The 20,175-nt window shown below is 43.0% G+C and overlaps 1 protein-coding gene across 4 annotated transcripts in view; it reads left to right on the top strand.

Annotated features, from left to right (window-relative positions):
* grid1a (glutamate receptor, ionotropic, delta 1a) overlaps window positions 1-19,478 on the top strand; it is a 287,874-nt gene extending 268,396 nt beyond the window's left edge. For 2 of the 4 annotated variants that reach the window (XM_086045124.1, XM_086045125.1), the window contains 5 exons: window positions 2,629-2,767; window positions 8,865-9,060; window positions 12,416-12,582; window positions 14,639-14,879; window positions 18,450-19,477. In XM_086045124.1, the coding sequence (XP_085901250.1) occupies window positions 2,629-2,767; window positions 8,865-9,060; window positions 12,416-12,582; window positions 14,639-14,879; window positions 18,450-18,887 (1,181 nt within the window). In that variant the 3' untranslated portion in view covers window positions 18,888-19,477. Of the gene's footprint in view, window positions 1-2,628; window positions 2,768-8,864; window positions 9,061-12,415; window positions 12,583-14,638; window positions 15,096-18,449 lie in introns of all 4 variants that reach the window. The other 2 variants (XM_086045122.1, XM_086045123.1) reach the window with 2 other exon arrangements.
* Window positions 19,479-20,175: the final 697 nt, after the last annotated feature.

Here is a 20,175-nt window from a genome sequence, read left to right as displayed (position 1 = left end):
CATGAATTTTGAGGGAATTTTTTTTTTTTTTTTTTTTTCCCTTTGACTCCCGGTGCTGCCAGTTTTTGTCTTTGTCAAGCAGACGGTTTGTTTTCCGGGAAGACGCCGATGGCTTTGATATGGAGTCGAGCGCTGATGCATTGTGGCTTTTGTTCGAGAGCATGAACTCGGCTACAGCGTCAGCCGTCATTTAGTAATGATATTTCGCAGCACCGACCCGTCGCCGGAAACTTCCTCTGTCTCGTGTTTTCAAGGGAGACACAGGATTTTTAAAATTACAACAGTTCCCAGGTGGCTGAATTACATCCGTTTGGCAAAATACTCCAAGGATCAAGAATTGCACACTTGACACCAGGTGTGGGCAAAGTATGGCCACGTACGATCCGTGTCGTACTTTAATATGGCCTGCGGAGCACTCTCATCAAAAGTTCTGTAATATTTGGTGCATTTTTGTAATTTTCCCTCCCTAATGTTGAGAAATTAAATTGTATTTATCATTCATATTAAATTATTTACTTATCTCATTAGATACTTGGTACATTTATTTATAATTAGTAATATTTCACAAAATATTTGGAATATATATTTAACTTTTTTACATTTATTATATGAAGTAATTGGCTACTTTGTTGATTGTAAATGATAAAATAGTAAAGGGATTTTTATTTTATATTTGCTTTATTAAATGATACTCAAATAATTTAAATATAGATTTTGCTCTGTATTGAATATAGTTAATATATTATTGCATGCATTGTAAATAATACAATTAAAACATGAGAATTTATTTTATTATTCAAATTAACTAGCTTATATAAAGTGGAAGTAAAGTCAAAATTGAACTTGACAATAATACGTTCTGTGTGCCATAAACATGTCATTCTGATTAAAATTAGGTTTGTGATTAATAGTAGCTTTGTGGAATATTAATTAAGCAGCAAAATCCACCCATTTTGATCCATCTCAGGGGGCAGCCATTTTGCCTTGTACTGCCACTTGCTGTCGACTGAAAATGACATCACAGTTACTAAGGTAACCCTAACTCGTCACAGCTCACACAGAGAGGGCTAAAAACTGAAGGATTTTGCTCCCTAATTCAAACTCTACAAACACATTATTAATCAGACTGCGGTGTTGTTTTTATACTGAACTTCAAACAACATAGCGTGATTGTCAACGAAGAAGCGACTTGCCCATGCCTCTGTAGCTATTTTATAATGACATACCGTTTTCCCCGTATTTTATATGTTTTTTTTATCATTTCAAATTGTGTACACCGTATAACAATTTTTGTACGGGAAAAAAATAAATAATTAAAAACCTTTTTTTTTAGTTAGACCGATCTCGTCTTTACCATTTCGGCTCTAATCTAGTCCGTTAGCGATTCCGACTGCAAACTTCGGCCGACTAAAGTCCATTCTACACTGATATTTCCCCTTCAAGAGAGCATCTGGAAATCATTCCGAGCAGGGAGTGAAATGGGCAAATCGTTTTTTTGCGCCTGATGACAAAGTTTTATAAGAAGTTTATTTGGAAGAAGAAGACGGAGCGCTGCACTAGATCCACTTGACTTTCACGATGCACATTTCACATTCGATGACCTTTAAAGATCACTCAAAGCCGTGTATAATAAAAGTGACGGATGCCCGAGCGCCACGCGTCTGACAAGGCGTTCACTTCCGTCCCGAGGCCGCAGCTGCGTCGTCGGTGACACACTCCAGCCAAATACACTCTCATCACATCATTTTGCACCGGCGCCAGCTTCCTTGTGACATTTATGCAGCTCCATTTTTTTTTTTTTTTTCCCTTTCAAAAACTCAAATTTATCCTGACATTTCTCTCGTACACTTCATAAGCTCTTTTTGATTTCATACTGAGAGCCCGCCAGAGTCAGAAATGAAATGTGCAAAACTAATGTGATGAACTGGTCTTCGTCAAAAAGCTCAAAAGACATGAAAGGAAGAAAGTTGGGTGAATAAAGATGACTATTAATGAAGACAACTCTTTGGAACAAAGTTTGATATGTAGCTTCGGATGCAGTGATGTCTTGAGACGCCAGTTCAGCCCGTTCCTTGAACACGCTTGGAATTCTTTCCCCGCTGAAATGAGTGAACATAACCTCCATAAAACAGGAGCAAGAAAAAAAATGAATAAATAAGAAAAGTAGCGCCTGTAATGCTACGTTCACACCAATAGCGGATGAAGCGTTTCACTTCGCCTCATTCGAAGGCGTTTGACGGTGGGAAATTTGAAACCTGAATGCTGCAGCCGCTCATTCGTGCACAGCGGAGAGGGGAGGGGCTTCACTTGGTAGTAGACGACGACAGCATTTTTCAACATCGCAAAATCAAGTGGCCGACACGCTATCCTAATGCTAACAATATTGCTGTCTTGGTAAAGTTCATCTGCTTATTTTTTTTAAATATTGTGCACACGCAGGCCCACCCATGGCTCCGCCCCTGGGCGGTTGAATGTCATTGTATCATGTTGTAATGTGTTTAAAAAAAAAAAAAAAATTGGCGGATTTTAGAAGCGTTTCTATCGGGCCGATAAAATCGATCAGCCGATGGGTTACGATACGATGACGCTGGACATGATCATGTGCTGTGCGCGTGTGCCCGCACGCAGGCAGCGACTCCATCTTGGGCTCGGTGGCGCTGCGCATCGTGATGGGCAGCTGGTGGCTCTTCACCCTCATCGTGTGCTCCTCCTACACGGCCAACCTGGCCGCCTACCTCACCGTGTCCCGCATGGACAACGCCGTACGGTAAGATAAGATGCCATCTCGATACCTATTGTTGAATTCTTTTCTCCATAAAACCATATATGCTTCTGTACATACCTGCACAGATGGATGAGAACCAGGAAGTAGAAATACAAAATACATCCATTAGTTACAATATGCTAGTCTTCACACAACATGAGAGGTGTCCTGGCTGGCCCATTAGTATTATAAAGCACTGCGGTAGGTGATTCAGGGTTGGCATGGCAATGATAGCAAGAGTGTATGATGCCCAGCACAAGGCTATGAAGCGTCAGATGTCGCATATTGTGGCTTTCATTATAGAATAAAAGCAAGGTTGAAACAGAGGAAAAACACAATGAAAGAACATGACATTTCCATTTTTCAGTAGAGCCACCAAGGTGATTTAATAAACTGAAAAAAAGTCAAACACCGCACGAGCACTACACTCTCTCGTAGCTAATAAACATTGGTCATAATAATTCCGCGTGACTGTTTTGCCTTAAAGGGACACTTGGATGAGGTTAACGTTGGCACTTATATAATAGGTTTGCATGTAAAAATGACATCAGTACTAAAGTCCCCCCCAAAAAAGACTCTGTAGTGATTTGAGGTCTTTTTTGTGATTAGATTTACGACAAATTGCCCCGCCCCTTTTTGCGGCATGGCTTATGTTATGTTTTCGGTCTCAGCGGTCTACGTCACAGGAGGGAGGCTAGCGTGGTAATATTGCTCGCTTTGTCAGTTCTGTTGTCTAAAATGGCGACCGATCGCCACCAAATGCACATGCAAATGCACGCTACTACTCTTGTCCACTTCAACCTGTGAAACTATAAAAGTGTTCTGCACAACAGTTTGGATTTATTGACATAAAACGTGATCTGATCATGATCACCTCCACAAAATCAAAAACACCTTGGCGATTGCTCCTCCACGTTCACAAGCTGAAGCGGACAAGAGCATGAATGCGCACACGAACCATGACTGGTTATATTTCTGACATTTAGCTACGTTAAACTCGTGTCAACTCTCAGGAGGGAGACGGCGGGTTGCAGCAAACAGATTGGAGCTTTTCACTCCCCTCTTTCCCCCCCGGCTAAAGGTAGGACAATGGGACGGCTAATAGCAACAACTAGCTTCAGGTCGTTAAAACAAAAGGTGTTAGCTCAACAACATTAGCTCCTTACTCTGCGTCCAGCCTGCGTCGAGCTTCATGTCGCGGGGTTGCCTCGCAAGCAGTCGCGTGCGGTGTCCGACACTGCTTGCAGCCGCCAGAGTGAGGTAAGCCCTCATCAAACAAGCGTCAATGTTCAGCGAACAAAAAGTTCCAGCGAGGCTGACTGCACAGCCAAGTGTGCCCGCATTGGAACATACCTTTTCAGCTGTTTACGTTCCAAATTGGACGTCGTGTTCTAGGTTGAAAAACTGGGTCCATTCCTCACCCAAATAAATGTGCACGTCTACTCATTCCCACTTCAGTCTCTGTAAATATCCTGACTGGTATTTAATGCCTCGCCCATCCGAACCGTGATCAGCAAAGAAGTGTTTTTTTTGTTGGGTTTTTTTGTTTTGTTTTTTAGCAAAGAAGCAGCGTGCACTCGTCCCAGCATAAATCTATGTAGATCTGCTCACTTCCACATTTCCTCATTCTCATATAAATCAGCCACGGAGAGGTTAATCCTTTTGATATGTTGAAGTGGGCATTAGTAGAGATGTCCACATAAATTTTGGTGCCATTGATCGCCGTTTTTGGACGTTAATAAGCAATGAAAGTACAATGATTTCCAATCGAGAGTTTGAAATCGGTTCCTCCCGTGACTCCGGCCGAACAAGGATATAACGCCAGGGGGCGCCATTGGCCTAATTAACGAGAGGCGTTATTCATGGCGTCACTTATTTCCTAATTTCTCCAAAAAGAATGGATAAAATAGAAAATGGCAACTCTTTTCATTTTCCTGATCAAAAAATGTAGAAAATGAACTTGTTAGTGAAAACATGGCCATCCCGGCCCCACCGTCCCTTTAATTGTGTTGTCATGTCGTTTTCATTGTAAACATTGTTCACATGCAAATCATAATTGTAGGCGTGCATTGGAGAATGATAAAAATAAAATGATAAAAAAAAAAACACTGTCTCCTCAAAATGTTCTGCCCGCTGTTCTCAGAAGTAGCGGCATTATAAATCATGTAGCCGGAGTGGGATTATTTGCGGAGAACACGCAGTAATCTTTGTAAACATAAAACAATCCCGGGAAGGTATTACATGTTATTTGTTTGGGAGAGGACTCAAGGGCGCCGAAGAGCTGCGAGAAGAGGAAGGCTGACGGGAGGGGGGGGCGGGTGCTGTGGAAACCACCACAAAAAAAATCAATGTGACAGCCTCAACGCAGAAGATTCAGAATAAAATAGCTGTGAATTTGACAGCAGCTGTCGTTTTGCAAAGGACAAAACTCACAAACCGAATTAGTCTGCGTGCGAGCACCTTTGAAGCGAATCCATTCAAGCAAACGGGGCGCGCCTTGGCTGATTTCATCATTGCTACAAATGGACATCAGTGGAAGAGGTTGAAACGGTCCTCCCTTGAAATTTGATGTCTTGATACCTCGCTAGCCTGATGAGCCTGCGTTGGCCTTCCCCTCCTGGAGGACGCGTGCAGTGTGAAGGTTACAAGTTGAATCCGAAGTGTGCTCAAAACAGTCTTGCGATCCCTGGGCAGGAAGCTCAATTTGAAACCTTTCCCAAAAAGTAAGACTAATGAACTGAGAGCTTCTTGCTGTTCTGTTTAGTAAACACACCTCATAGCTCACACAAGCGATCGATAACCTCCCAAATATTCTCTCTGTTTTGTGGTGGAGAAATGATGCCCATCACTCACTTGTCCTACTTTTAAAGTCCAAACGAGGGGAAAGAAAAGTGACAGTCGACATCAAAAGGGTCATATTTTACTAGGCGGACTTAACAAGGTGCAGTTTGCGACCCCTGTTATAGTTCAATTGAAAAACAGTAAAGCTCCTTTATGATTCTACAAATAGTCAATTCCTTATCTCCCGCAAGGGACTGCCATGCTGCCAAAAAAGCACACAGGACTGAAGTTGGTGTCAAAAAAATGCACAATATAACACTTAGGGGCACATTTGTCCAGAAATTTTGTAATTTGGCAAGTTATTTAATCACAAAAGGTGTCATTTTACTAAGAGTTTAAAAAAAATTTTTTTTTTTTTTTTTTACATAATTTAAAACTGTAGCAAGGTATCAGGTGAAATTTGTTTGTCAAAATTCGCCAAGGTTCCACAATTATAAGATACTTGCTGAAATTAGTCCGTTTTGAGCGGTCTACCTGTCTCGGGGATTCGTTACCACGATGACCAGGGACAAAAAGGACCTTTGCCGAGCCTCGCCGATCACGTCTTTGCCGAGTATTATGTAAATTTGACCCACTGTTACATCACAGTGGGGCAGAAGTGCAAAACGTCTCACTCACAGACACGCTTTCAGAAATAGGTTGGCGATTTTCACACTTCATGGTTGGTGCAGAGACACACTGATTTGTTGGTGAGCCATTAAAAATTAATTTCTATGATGTCTTTTCAGTGTTTGGCAAAAAACGCAATTTTTTTTTTTAATACACATTACACAATAAGATAAAGATAATGACATTGACACATTCACCCCCTCCCCCATCCGAAAAAATAGTAATCTGCCAATTTTTTTCTCTGTTGTAAAATAAATAAAGTAAATACTTAAGGACAAAGTATTGTAAAACTGTCAAATGGTCTGCCTATAATTCATAGCTTTATTGTTGTCAGCATTACAGGATAAAAAAAAAAAAGGTTGATATTTTTTTCTTTTTATTAACCAGCGAATTCATTGTATTTTATACTGCCAAAATTCGGAATCAACAACGTGACAGCCTCAACACATACAGGAGTTCTCATGTTCATGCAACATCTACATCCGTCCCTTGACTTCATCCAAAAGAAAAAAAGTGTTTTCATAACGCTATTATCCAGCAGACAGTCGCTTTTTATCAACAGTAGTTACCTGTTTTTATACTAGGTGCATTTTTGATAATGACCAGAGGCTGTTTTGAGAAGAGGAAAAAAAAAACAAATCCATCTCTCCATTGCTTTTATAGATTCATTTGTCTTGCCAAAAGAGTATCTTTCACCTCCCTTTTCTTATTCCCCTCAGCTTACCTTGCGGCTACAATTACAGAGTTGAATCATTTTAAATGCAGAGTTGTTCACCACGGCTCAGCTCGCTACAGTTAAAGTCATCACGTGGATGTTTTTTTTTTTTTTTTTCCCGCTGCGGCAAAAGCTTGAAATGCAACCTGACAAAAGAGGCCGCAGATGATAAACTAGCGAATCACTTATTTCTGCTTAAATTTTCTTCCGAGCCCCGCTCTAGAGACTTCTAATTAAACGGCTGAATTAGCTCGACGTCATCATCTGAGATAAGCTTTTCGATTTCCTTTTTTTTTTTTTGGTTGTTGTTATTTATTTATTTATTTTTACGAGACAATCGTGGTTGTAAAACCAGTGTGGTGCTACCCTGATGTGTTGCTTATGGCTGCAGCAAAACAGATAAAACACATTGTGTTTACAGTATCAGCAGCCTCGTTTCCGCTGGGGACACAACCGATTAACTGACATCGAATGGATGCATGGATATTAGCGAATGCTGCTGTGTAAATTACAGCAATTACACTGACTGGCCACAACATTAGGCACACTTACACTATCTCGTAATGAGAAGTACACGAAATTTGAATAAATCTGCTCCAGCCCGTTATTCACCACATATGCAAGTTAAAACTCTGTACGGTGAAAATGAATGTGTTTTAAATTTGACAGACCACAAAGAGGATTTCTGTTTACAAACCTGACAAATTTGAATAATATTTAAAAAAAATAAATGAATAGTATATAAAATGAGGCTTCAAATTGATACAATGACTACAAGAATCTACGCCCTGCTAAAAAAGCTAAGTCATCTAACACCTTTCTTTTTCCTACATGTTTGGAGGAAAAAAAAAACTATCTGCTCAAAGCCTCCGGAGGCTTAAATACATCCCACCAGGTCATGAGGCGCTAGCCACCAGCTACATCACTAGCTAAAAGTCTTTCAGGGCTACTTTGGGCCAGCGGACAGGCAAAGAGCCCATACATGGCGTCACCTCCTCGCTTGGGAATTTAATAACAACTCCGAGGTTTTCTATAAATTGTGGCATCAAGGGAAGATCTCAGATTTGAGAGGTGTATACATAGCTAGCTAGTTAGCTACCAACACAATGTATTGGTAGAAATGGGCCTGGTAATAATTACTTAGATCCCCAATATCTTTTTTTACAGGTCTGTGTTCGTCATAAGATCATCAGAAAAATGAATCAATTACATTAGTAAAGTAACCTTTTATTAGTCCCACAAAGCGGAAATCGGCATCATTTCAACGGCAAACGTGAATACAGGAAATAGAAAAGAAACCATTTTTAATATATTCCAATTGAATCACGAATGTATTCATGTTATTTTGGTAACCTATTTAGCTAGATTGTACAGTTCTACCTAAATAAGTATCCTCTGGAGTTTCTCTCACCAAAAGAAGTCCCATTTTCTTCTTATGCCCACACCACATCTGCATAATAGCGTCATGAGAGAGTCATTTTCAGATAGTCAGTATTGTTCATAAAAAGTACATTAGCGCATGCTCTTATGAGCAGTTAATGGCCAATCGGAGGGATTAATGCGGCAATCGTTCAGAACGCCAAGCCCTGGATTTCTCCCCGTCGTTAGCGTGAGCGCGTGCTACGGGCTTGGGGGGAAAAACGTTTGGCATAAGTCAGGGAAGCTACAGGTGCAGCTCATTTGCTTGATCAAGAGCATGCCGATTTGAGATTTACTCCAATGCGCACAAGGAGTTGGGAGTGCTGGTTGAACATGATGATTGGGCTTGGAGCAAATCGAAAACGCTAACATAACTCGAACCTAATAGAGCGATAACTCGGCCTTGCTAACAAAAGGACCTCAACGTCGAGTCTTTGTCCTTTATGGCGACTTGTTCTACTCTAATTCATTGACAAAGAAGCTCATAACTGATGTCTCAATGACACCGCTTTCCAGGTCCTTCCAGGACCTGTCCAAGCAAGCGGACCTGGCGTACGGGACGGTGAGGGACTCGGCTGTGTACGATTACTTCCAAGCCAAAGGCACCAACCCCCTGGAGCAGGACAGCACCTTCGCCGACCTGTGGAAGACCATCAACAAAAACAACGGCTTTCAGCACTCTGTCTCAGGCCCCGCAGAAGGCATCAAGAAGGTGAGAGACACTCACAAAAAAAAAGAACTTGGCTTCAACTAAGCCTTCAAATTTTGTGTCGCAACAAAACTAGGTAGCAACGAAACCTGATGATATTGAGCCAGCGCGATGCTTGTTTTGTTTTTTTTCTGAAATCTGAGAATTTCAATCCCTGGGCTACTGAAGTAATATTTTATGACTCCTCTCCTGTCCGTCAAACGTAACAGCCACGGGTACGTGTAAGAAGAAAAAGGTGGAATCCATAATTGAACAAATATCTGTGAAGTCCACGTTTCACGAGGAAGCCTAATTTGGATGGGTACGACAGGGGGTCCTCGATGGCACGCAATGAACTAGATTGAGTGAGGTCATGCGGCGCAAGAAGCCACGCTCAGTTCTGATTTTCATTTGGTTGCGTTATATCTATGACCGAGAACTGTTTTTATTCAAACATTTAGCTGTAATTATGACTTAATACGCTAGTTTAGGTTAGTCACAGACTTCCATCTTATGTACAAATGTGGTTTACAGAACGTTTTGTATTCCCCAAAGATATCCACACTTGCATTCATATTAACATTGTGTAGATCAGTGATTCTGAAGTGCAGTACTAATACCACTAATGGCATGCTGGCTCCCTCTAGTGTCACGCAAAAGAATTGCCAAATGAAGTCCAGCACAATATATTAAGTATTGTTCAGTTGTATTTAACTTTTGCGTACAATTCTCATTCAAATGTTTGTTTCCCAATATTTATTTTGATACAGTTTTTATTTAACTTTTTATGGGCAATATATTTTAATGCAATACATTTAAATCCCCCCTCCATCGCTGGTTCCAAGTTTGCGGCGCTACAATTTCGCTTTTATTTTATCCATTTATATAATGCTATTTTGTTCCGTCTCCTATTTATTTGGGGCGTAATTCCACTTTCATCCACTAGATGACAGCAAACTATTGCTTGACTTTTGAGACGGTAAGTTAAGGTTGTTAGTTTGGAAAAAAGCCGGATTTGTTTACTGTAAACACAGAGGGGTCGGTTATTAATTGTGTTTGTATTATTTTGAAAGTGTGTTTAAAGACAAAAATAAAAACATATGGGGTCATAAATATTATGAAAATGGCTTGTGTAGTAATTAAATAGGGTATTTCTATATCGGGGATTTCACTTATTGCGGGTGTGGCCTGGAATAGTAAAACCCGCAATTTGCTGTAAATCATTTTGAGCTAGTTCTAGACTACAGTGTATTCTACCGTCGCTTTTGTTTTTTTTTTCCCCTCAGAATTTAAGGAAAACATCTTGCAGTAATATAACGTGAAAAGGTGATCAAAGCACAAAAGCACATCCTGGAGCCACGGGGCCATAAAGTTTTATTGGAACTGTTCTAGTCAGTACGTCGGTAATGAATACCTCTCTGACAGAGTCAATCAAACCTTTATTCATCGGCGTGTTGAGTTTGCTGCTAAGCCATTCAAATCGTCAACAAATGTCCTCGTGTGACTCACCCGTAGTCATGAGGCAAATGAACATCCTTCCTCGGCGTGTGTTTACGAGGGCGACTCAACTTTGCGACTTTGCGTGGTCCCGATGAGACGCGAGAGGTGCGGAGGCCTCGTTTGCCGCATTTGTTGACGGCGCCGTCGGATGCCAGGACGCAACGGGGGGGGGGGGAAACGTCACGGCGGTGAACACGACAGCAAGAAAGTGGGCATTTCAAAAGGATTCCGCAACCGTTCTCATCTGCTTCGTGTGCTTGCGGGCTGCCAGCGCCATCTCTCAGCAACAACTATTTTCATCATTGTTGTCAAGAAATGTCGTTTCTGTCTAATTACTTCCTGGCGTACATTGTGTGTTTTTCATCCCACGGCGGTCTGCATTCAAACCTCGACAACAGGAACGTTGTAATTGCCGGGATGAATAGGGCTATGATGGAAGTTTTACCAGAAATAGCAAGTTTTTAAATCATTTTTATGGAGCGTGATTTCAATGTCAAACAAAAATAATCCGTTGTTATTTTTTCCATAATCGCCCAGCCCGAATGCATTGTTCTTAAAAGTTAAATACAGCTGAACTGTAGTTTAGAAATGTACTTTACATAAAAAGTCAAAACAAAATAGCTTGATTAGATTGAAAAAAGTTTCAGCCGGGGAGACATTATGCACAGCTGGAGCATTAACGGTGCGCTTCAATAGAGTGAAACCTGTGGCGAATCACTACAATAGAACCTTTCAGGAAATTACATTTGGCATTAACATACACATAATTGGGACACGTTGTTGCAGACGTGACTGGGGGGAAGTTCACCAAAGTTGAACTGCAGAAAGTAAAGAAAGGAAAGTACAGTACTGTGTGACATTAATGCAGCACATCAGGCAGCATCGAAGTCGTTCGGCTCCTCAGGAATAAAGTTGTCACCGTCTATTGTTGCGCTGTGCTGTGTCTGCTTGTGTAATGAGTGTGTGTGGGTGGGGGGGGGTGGCGGGGGGGTCGGGGGGGGGGGGGGTTAGGGGGGTGTGCTTTTTGTCAGTCTGTACCCAACAATGCCGAATTGATCTTTGTTAAAAATCAATGTGACTCAGGCTTAGTCAAGTCGTTTTTTTTGCAACCATCCAGATGTCGGTTTGGGGGGTCGGACAGACAGAGAGAACAAGGCAATAGGAATCGACCAAAAAGAATAGTGTAACAACAGTATATGGTAACAAAACAATTACACAGGAGTAGGGATGGACCGATGTGTTTTTTTCAGGGCTGATACCGATTATTAGTAGTCAAAGAGGCTGATAACCGATATTTGGAGCCGATATTCATATTCAGTAAAAAGGAAAATATTGGCATCAAAAAATAAAACGATGTAGTTTTATATATAGATTTCGACAGTGAATAAAGCTCTCCAAGATTTCAAAATGACAGAAATGTTCAAATTTCACTCATCTTTGTTTTGATTTCAAACAAAACCAGAAGGTGCAGAGTGTTCCCAGGATCAGTAGAATCTCTATTAATGTGAGCTGAAAATGTAAACAAATTGAATCCTTGAAGTTAACACAGTTTTAAGTCGATTTTTTATCGGCCAGCAGATTTTTAAAAAAAGGCCGATAGTGATATTCATCAAACTGCCGAATATCGGCGCCTATAATCAGCCCGGCCGATAATCGGTCCATCCCTACATGGGAGTCGATTTATAACAGCCCCGACATGCGACATTTCGAGATTACATATTTGTCACCTGTGTTTTCCTTTAAAATGTGCGTTTTTTTTCCCCAACCATACCGCTTTGTGTGGCTACACGCATTGCACATGCCAGAAACGGCTCGTGTACTGTCAAGAATATAAATGTCAGGTCAGTCGTGATGAGATGTCATGTTGTAATCAATCCAGGCTAAGCGAGAGTCGTACGCCTTCCTGTGGGACATGGCGGTGGTGGAATACGCCGCTCTGACCGACGACGAGTGCACGCTGACTGTCGCCGGCAACAGCATCAGCACCAGAGGCTACGGCATGGCTCTGCAGCACGGCAGCCCTTACAGAGACCTCTTCTCTCAGAAGTACGTACTCCACCGCGCGTTGTCGTTCATTCCCCAAAGACACGCTTTTATACGGGACGGTCCTTATCACCGCCTCGCTACTTTAACCTTGGAGCCGCCTCGGGTCACGCGGTCCAGTCGGGGAGCAGCGGGAACAAAACGGAACGGCGGCTGGCTTTCGGAACCTCATAAGCTCACAAATGAATGCGCTTCGCGGCGTTCACTATTAAACAAAGAAAGTGTTACGAGAGGGGACGTGTCGCAAGTAAAAGGGGTGGTTTCAAAGCAGGGGAGTAGGGGAGACGCACTCGGCTATTTCTCGGAGGAGAGTGCGCTCCCGCTTTGAGCTTGGACTTGTTGCCTGGCAACCTCACAGCCATTGATTGAAACCGATTTGGAGTCTTCGATGTACTGTATGGTTTTGTCACCGAACCAGAAAACTTTGTCTTCAAAGTAGGGCTGAACAATTCATGGGATTCAAATGGACATCGTAATTGTTACAAAAAAAGAATCCAATTTAAAGTCTTCGATGAAACATACTGTACCTGTTTTTGTCAACACCAAATACTGTACAATTTAGTCTGGAATGAACTTAACCTTGAAGGCAATTTTAAAGTGTTCAGAAAACCGAACGTCAATATTTTCGTCAACAACAATTTTGTCCGCAATTAACACATTTATAGTCGGTTTTGCAATGGATGGTCATCAATTTGAATGTATTATCATTTTTCCTGCTCCTTCCTGGTTTTACCTGTTTTTTTTTGTTTGTTTGTTTTTTCAAGCAATGCATAGTGTAAAAACACAGCAGATGTATTGATGTGAATTTCCAATCCGGTTCACGAAACAAGAGTCACAACCAACGGAGCCTCATCTGAAGATCTTGAACGCATCACTTGTGGGGAAATGAATCGAAAACACTTGAGGCATCTGTAGTCGGGATGTTACATGAGTATTCGTGTGTATAAATTACTCCATGTCCAACGCGTCAATGTGTGTGAGTGCATGTTTCCGAGTGTGCTTTGTTTTTTTGCCTTGGAATAAATGTGCGGGATTATGCTCAAATATTTATGTGCCGGTCCTTGCTGGGAGTGTTGAAAAATCTCGGCACATAAGATTCAAGGCCACCTCTCCGTCTCCGTGACACGGCAGCATCCATCTGCCCGTCCGCGTTTTTGGTGGTCCAGACGGACTCATTTTTTTTTGCAGCCGCACCGTTTTACACAGTCTGCTTTTAATTTCATTATTAGTGCCATTTTTCTTTGCGGCTTGGCTGGTGGAAAATTGCAAGGTTATTACAGGGTTATAACTACACATTACAAATCCTCCATAATGAGGCATGGGGGGCTGTTTTAACCACATGTGGGTGCTTGCCTGATTGATAAGCTAGAACATGAATCCTTTGTGGTACCTTTCATTAATAACGTTGCTCTCTTTTTGTTGTCTGGAGTGAGAGAAACTACTGAGGCTAACACTAATTCATTCTTCTGCATGACTGACTGAGCTTAAATACATCTTATATCGTGTTGCTGTGAACATGCGAAACAGGTTAAGATTGGAGGTGAGGCGATTGAGATCATTTTTGGACATTTACGGCTCAGGGTCGTTGTTGCGAGTCGTTCGCGTGATTTGTTTGGCGGCGTTTTGACACCCGATGCGCCACTTGCGACACAACCCAGGGGCGGAGCCAGACGTGGCTAATGGGCGGGCCTGGTAAAATCAGGGTGGGCCTGATTATTTCCTCCTATCCCGACACACCGTATATTCGAATAAAATGACAAACTGAATAATGAAAAAACATGTTTGATGTCTGACATTGTCCTCCTGTGGAAAACAGTCTTTAGTGAGCATTTGAAGCTCAACCAATCAGAAAGCTAAAGATAGCTGAACCAATCAGGAGACGGAAAAATGCCGAGCGGTGAATCTAAAATTGGTTATAAGAAACGGCAATTTCAATGTGTGTGTGCTCAAGGCCACCATTTTTTTTTGAAGGCATTGGGCGAATTTATAGCTGAAATCTGATTGGACAAAAAAAAAAAAAAAATGTGTTTTTGTAACAGCGCCCATTTGCCCTCCTCAGGATATTGGAGCTTCAGGAAAAGGGCGACCTGGACATCTTGAAACAGAAGTGGTGGCCGAAGAAGGGGCGCTGCGACGTGCAGAGCCACGCCGACGCCCAGACGGAGGGCCGGGCGCTGCACCTCCACAGTTTCGCCGGGGTCTTCTGCATCCTGGCGGCCGGGCTGCTGCTGGCCCTGCTCGTGGCCGCCCTGGAGACCTGGTGGAACAGCAACCACTGCCGCCGAAAGGAGCCCAAAGAGGTGACCAATGACAACTCGTCCGGCCCGGGCCCGGGTCCGAACCGGGCCGCCGCCGCCGCGGGTCCCCCTGCCCCACCGAGGCCCCGGTCGAGACCCAGACCCCCGGGCCCCCCGGTCCTGCCCAGAGACGCCACTGCCACACTCTACTTTATGGATCCAGCAAGCACAGACGCCAGCCCTGATTTAGTAGAGCTGCAGTACACGCAGTTATAATAGGTGTGCCCCGATGATAGTCCCGACGTCATGTGATCGGTCTGTGATCATTCCTTCTCTTGCCGGGAGAGTGCTTGGGGTGCTTTCGCTGTCGCTGTGGTTCTCTCTCTAATCGGGAGCCACCGGATCGCCGCTGCTCGCGGGAGAGAACCGCAGCGGCAACAACGAAACCACATGGTGCAGTGGCGGGCCGTGCGTTTGCTACCTGGGCCTTCACTGGGGGCTCACCCGACTTCATTCATCTCTGAAAACAATACTACGAGGCAGTTTAGGGTTCATTTTTGGTGCGGTAACATGACCAACAGCGGTCAGGTAAATAACAGTTCTAGATATGAATCGGATGATATGACACGCTGAGCCGGGGGGGGGCCCAAGTCTCGGTCTTCGAGGGTCCCTAACCAGGCTGTTTTAGATGCCTGCCTCCTCCAACTAATCTGATTCAAACGATCAGCAAGCTTTGCAGAAACTCGATAACGATTCTGGTCATTTTGATCAGGTGCGTTGGAAGAAGAAAACGTGGGGCTCTCGAAGAGCAGACTTCAAGCTAGGCTAATGTCCACGTTTCCATTGACTTTGATGGGAACGTCGCCCCCGCCAACATGGCCGCCGCATAGGCGCGTCTGTGACGAACAGAGGACATTTGTGGAGCTAACAGACTTTAACAACGTCTGTACAATGGGGCGTTCTATTTCTTCCCCGCTTCTGCCAGAGGCGGTGCCTAACAGCAGAGACTAACCCTAGCGACATACGTTAACTGTCGTTTTCAGTGTGCACCGGACGCAATTTTCTGCCCGTTGAACCGAGATTCCACAGTCTTGTTACTTTTGAAAAACGGCAACCTCGCAGCTTTCTGGTTGTTCAGGCTTTGCAGAAATCACGGCTCGATTAGATTCTCCCCTGCCTTGAGCAGACGTCTTCATGAAGAGAACAAAAACAAGAGCAGTCTGTAGTAAGATTGCTATTTTTAAACCTGATACTTGAGAATCGTGAACGTGATACGCTCACAAATGTGACCTTGATGCGGAGCACAAATAACAATTTTTGCTTCTCACACCGAATTATCTTCATTCGCCATTATGAAGGAAAATGTTGCTACTAATTTAGTTCCAAGTAGTATCTTTGCTTCTTCAGATATCTGGAGAAGCTCTCGAATTCGCTCATCGAAATGGCGAATGTCACGTTAATTTTATTTACGCCACTGGCCGCCAAAACATTGAATGGCCCCGGGTCATAGTTTGTCCACCCCCAATTTAGGCTTCTTAGTACACTTCTTCTGATTGCGTGACGGCCCACCACTGACATGGTGTTCATGTCCAAAAAGTCCCAATTGTCCTCCTGGGTTCATCCGCACTTCAGTAGTACAACAGCTCTCTTTAGCTCATCCATTCAAGTCTTAATGCCGTAGAGCTCGGACTTGTGCACGAGGCATCCAGACTACGAAGGCTTGACATGGATCCCTAAACTAAAGTGTGAGCACGAGCAGATGACGTAGAATCTCAGCCTTGACCCGCCACCTGTTTGACTTGATATGCAAGAAGCGCCGCTCCGGGGAACCCCTTTCGGTCCCGGTCCTGACCTCACCTGGTAGCCGTAGGTTGGCGATTAGGACAGAAAGCCCTTCTGCCAGCTCACACGAGCGTCACCATTTTGTGCAGTCGTTTGACAATTCCAGACGCCAGGCTCTTGTCTTGACCCAGGCAGGTCAGGAGCGGCCTGAAAAAAAACACCCCAAAAAATTCCTGCGTGGTGATTGGCCGTGTCAGGACACAAAAGAAAGGGGGCGGGGCACGGGGCCGGCCGGGCAGGGGTAGATTCTAGTCGCTTCATCTGTCATCTCATTCTGTTGTCGTTGGTGTCGTCGCTGCATGGCCACGGAAACTGGAGGCGGGCAAAGACGGCAGGAGTGGGGACATGAGGATTTAGTGGGATTTTGTACGAAAAGTGGAGCAACTTTTTAAACGGCTTGGGAAAACAAATTCATATTTATTAGGGGAGGTTTCCATCCGTCCGATAAACACGTGTATACAGCATGTATACATATAAAGCTACGATTCAAGGGCGGTACATTTGGATTCGGATCGAGCGCCAATTTTCTGATTCAAATCATTTTTTTAGTGGCACCCCGAATATTTATGACACGACCCTAAACACCTTATGGCAAAGAATATTAGAGTGGAAAGTTGCTCACTTGTGTCCAAATCGCGCCTCCACCTTTCCTTTGCTGTCATTTGTCATGTTGTATGAATGTCTACTTTAAGTGTTTCCGTCATTCCCGCCTTTGTTTTATTAACTCGTAAACAAGTGGTTCTCAAACGGTTTTGGTCCATGGAGCACTTTGGGGGAGAACGTTTTCCAAGGATCTACGCATCATCGTAACACAAATTAAACACTGCTACGACATTCCAATAGGAATGAACAAGTTGCCTCATTTCAAGTACAGTCAAATTGATCGTAAAAAAATTGAAACCACCTTGGGAAAAAAATGTGGGAATTTTTACGAGAAGAAAGATAACTTCATCATATTAAAGTCAACGTTTAATAAGGTTCACAGTTAACAAGTGAATTTTAAAAATCGTTTCTGTCACGTGAAAAGCCATTTTTTTCATTTTCTTATTTCTACATGAATCATGTTTCCACGTTACAGACATTGCATTAAAGTGAAAAATAAAAAAGTTTCCAAAATTGGAGATAAGTGTTTTTCACAGGACAGCGACGAAATACAACTTTATTTTTGTAATGTTACACCTTTTTCTCCCATAGACATCTTTATTCTCTCCAAAACTACGACTATAACCCAGTTTAAGAACCATTGTTGTTAAATGTTGGAGACCGTTTTACACTCAAAGTTCCTTGTGTGCGGTTCTTCTGTGTCTGTGAACATTTTTTTTTTTTCTTGCAATTTCTCCAAAGTAGCAGGTACCAAACTTTCTCTAAGGCTGGATTTACACTGCAGGTCAAAGTGGCCAATTCTGATTTAGCTCCTATTTTGGTTTATGTCAACATCAGGCAGCAACAAAACAGATCTTAAACGATAACAAAGTAAGTCATACTGTACAGTTAGCAAACGTTACCCACTGTTCAGGTTTAAATGAAGCTATGAAGCAAAGAGACCGTTGAAATAAATTAATACAATTGTAATGGAACAAAGATTCGAATATTTGTTTGTAAATGTAGGTCAGTGATTCGGATGTTTAGGCCAGTACCGCTCGTGTCAATCCAGCCTCGTTGCGTAGATTGTTGATTTTTGACGACAAAGCCACCAGTGTAACCACTTTTCTTTCCCTCTTTCTCCCTATTTTTTGGTTTAATGTTTTGTTTGATTTTTTTTTTTAATGGCACCCGCCATCGTCCCTGTAGGACAAAGAGGTGAACCTGGAGCAGGTCCACCAGCGTTTAAACAGCCTCCTGGACGAAGACCTGGCCCACAAGCAGCTGCCGGGCCAGTCCATCGAGATCTCAGCCTTAGACATCGGCAGCATGCAGCCCAGCCAGTCCCTGGAGGTCTTGTCGGCCAGGGAGTACCCCGCCCACCGGGGGCCGCCGCCGCCGCTCTCCGTCAGCACCTTCCTCCGCGAGGGGCACGGGGCGGGTAGGACACTGGGCGCGGTGGGCGGCCGGACCCTGCCCCTGCCCCTCAGCAGCGCCACCATGCCGTCCATCCGCTGCAAACACCGGGCGCCCAACGGGGGGCTCTTCCGCCAGAGCCCCGTCAAGACGCCCATGCCCATGTCCTACCAGCCCGTGCCGGGGGGGGCGATCCCCGAGGGGGAGGCCAGCCACGGGACCTCCATTTGAGCGCTCAAGGTTACTCACATAAACAGTGCCAACGTCATTGAGAGATATAAATAGAACTTGAAAATTACAACAACAAAAAAAAAACGTTTTTATTAGCAGTGGGGAGGCGACGCGAGAAAAGACAGAAGAGACTCTAATGTACATATTTGTATCTATAGAGAGAGCAGAGCGACATTACAAAGTGTATTTTGAATATTCCCCAGAGTTGAGTTTAAAAAAAAAAAAAAAAAAAAAGCTGAAAAGTATTTGGAAACAACGACTGTTTGAATGGCTTTGTAAATTTTTGTTCTCAACAAATAAAGGTGACAATTCTTTGTGGTTGTTTTCTAAGTGCCAAGTTCCACTTTTGTTTTCTTTTCAGATAACTGAATGTACTGTGAGAAATCATGATCAACAAAGACATTTCACACTGGGACTACAAAAAAAAATTAAAAAAAAAAAAAAGACATTTCAATGACTGATTTGTTTCCTATGAAAAGAATAAAATGGTATAATACAAAAAAAATGAGATGTGTGAAACTTTCCCAACTGTCTTGTACTATTTGTATCAACAATGTTCCCACTGGCCAGAAAAAAAAAAAAATCCAGCCAGGTCAGATGAGAAGAAACGATGACGGCAGGAAGTGTCATAGGCTCAGAGCACTGTGAGGGAAGTTGAACCTTTTCACAGCGAAAGGTTTGGGTTTTGAAACACTCTGCCACGGGTGTGACACCGCGTAAACTTGGGTTAGGGCTTCAAATTAGGATTTTAAACTAGAGTTAAAGTAGGGTTTTAAAACAGGGTCTCAAACTATGGTTTGGATTTCGAATTGGGGTTTTAAATTTGGGTTACTACTAGGGTGAGCTTCGATCTTTATATAGTTTACTAAATGCATTCAACATGTACAATGAAAATCCATTTTACCTGGAAGAGAAAAGTTTGTTTTGGGTTGATACAAATATGAAAAATGAATCAAAATAAAGATTCAATATAGTCAAATCAGCTCTCTCCATTTTGCATTTTCCAATGTCCATCCATCCATCCAATTTTCCAAACCGCTTATCCTCCCTCACAAGGGTCGCGGGGGTGCTGGAGCCTATCTATGGGGGGCCGTTAGGGACACAATTCAGGAATGGCTCTCACACTTACTACTGAAATGCTTTCATACACACTAGTGAAATGCTCTCACACACACGACTGAATTTTTTGTTGCTCATAAACACAGGTGAAATACACTCATACACTCAAGTGAAATGCTTTCATACAAACAAGTCAAAAGTCAAAAAGGAAAAAGAAAGAAAAAAAAAA

The sequence above is a fragment of the Filicampus tigris genome, chromosome 11 (genome assembly GCF_054856515.1).
Source record: "Filicampus tigris isolate MCC_2025a chromosome 11, RoL_Ftig_1.0, whole genome shotgun sequence".
Classification (NCBI taxonomy): domain Eukaryota; kingdom Metazoa; phylum Chordata; class Actinopteri; order Syngnathiformes; family Syngnathidae; genus Filicampus; species Filicampus tigris.
Note: the sequence above shows the minus strand (reverse complement) of the source record. Positions and strands in the feature narration are given on the sequence as shown.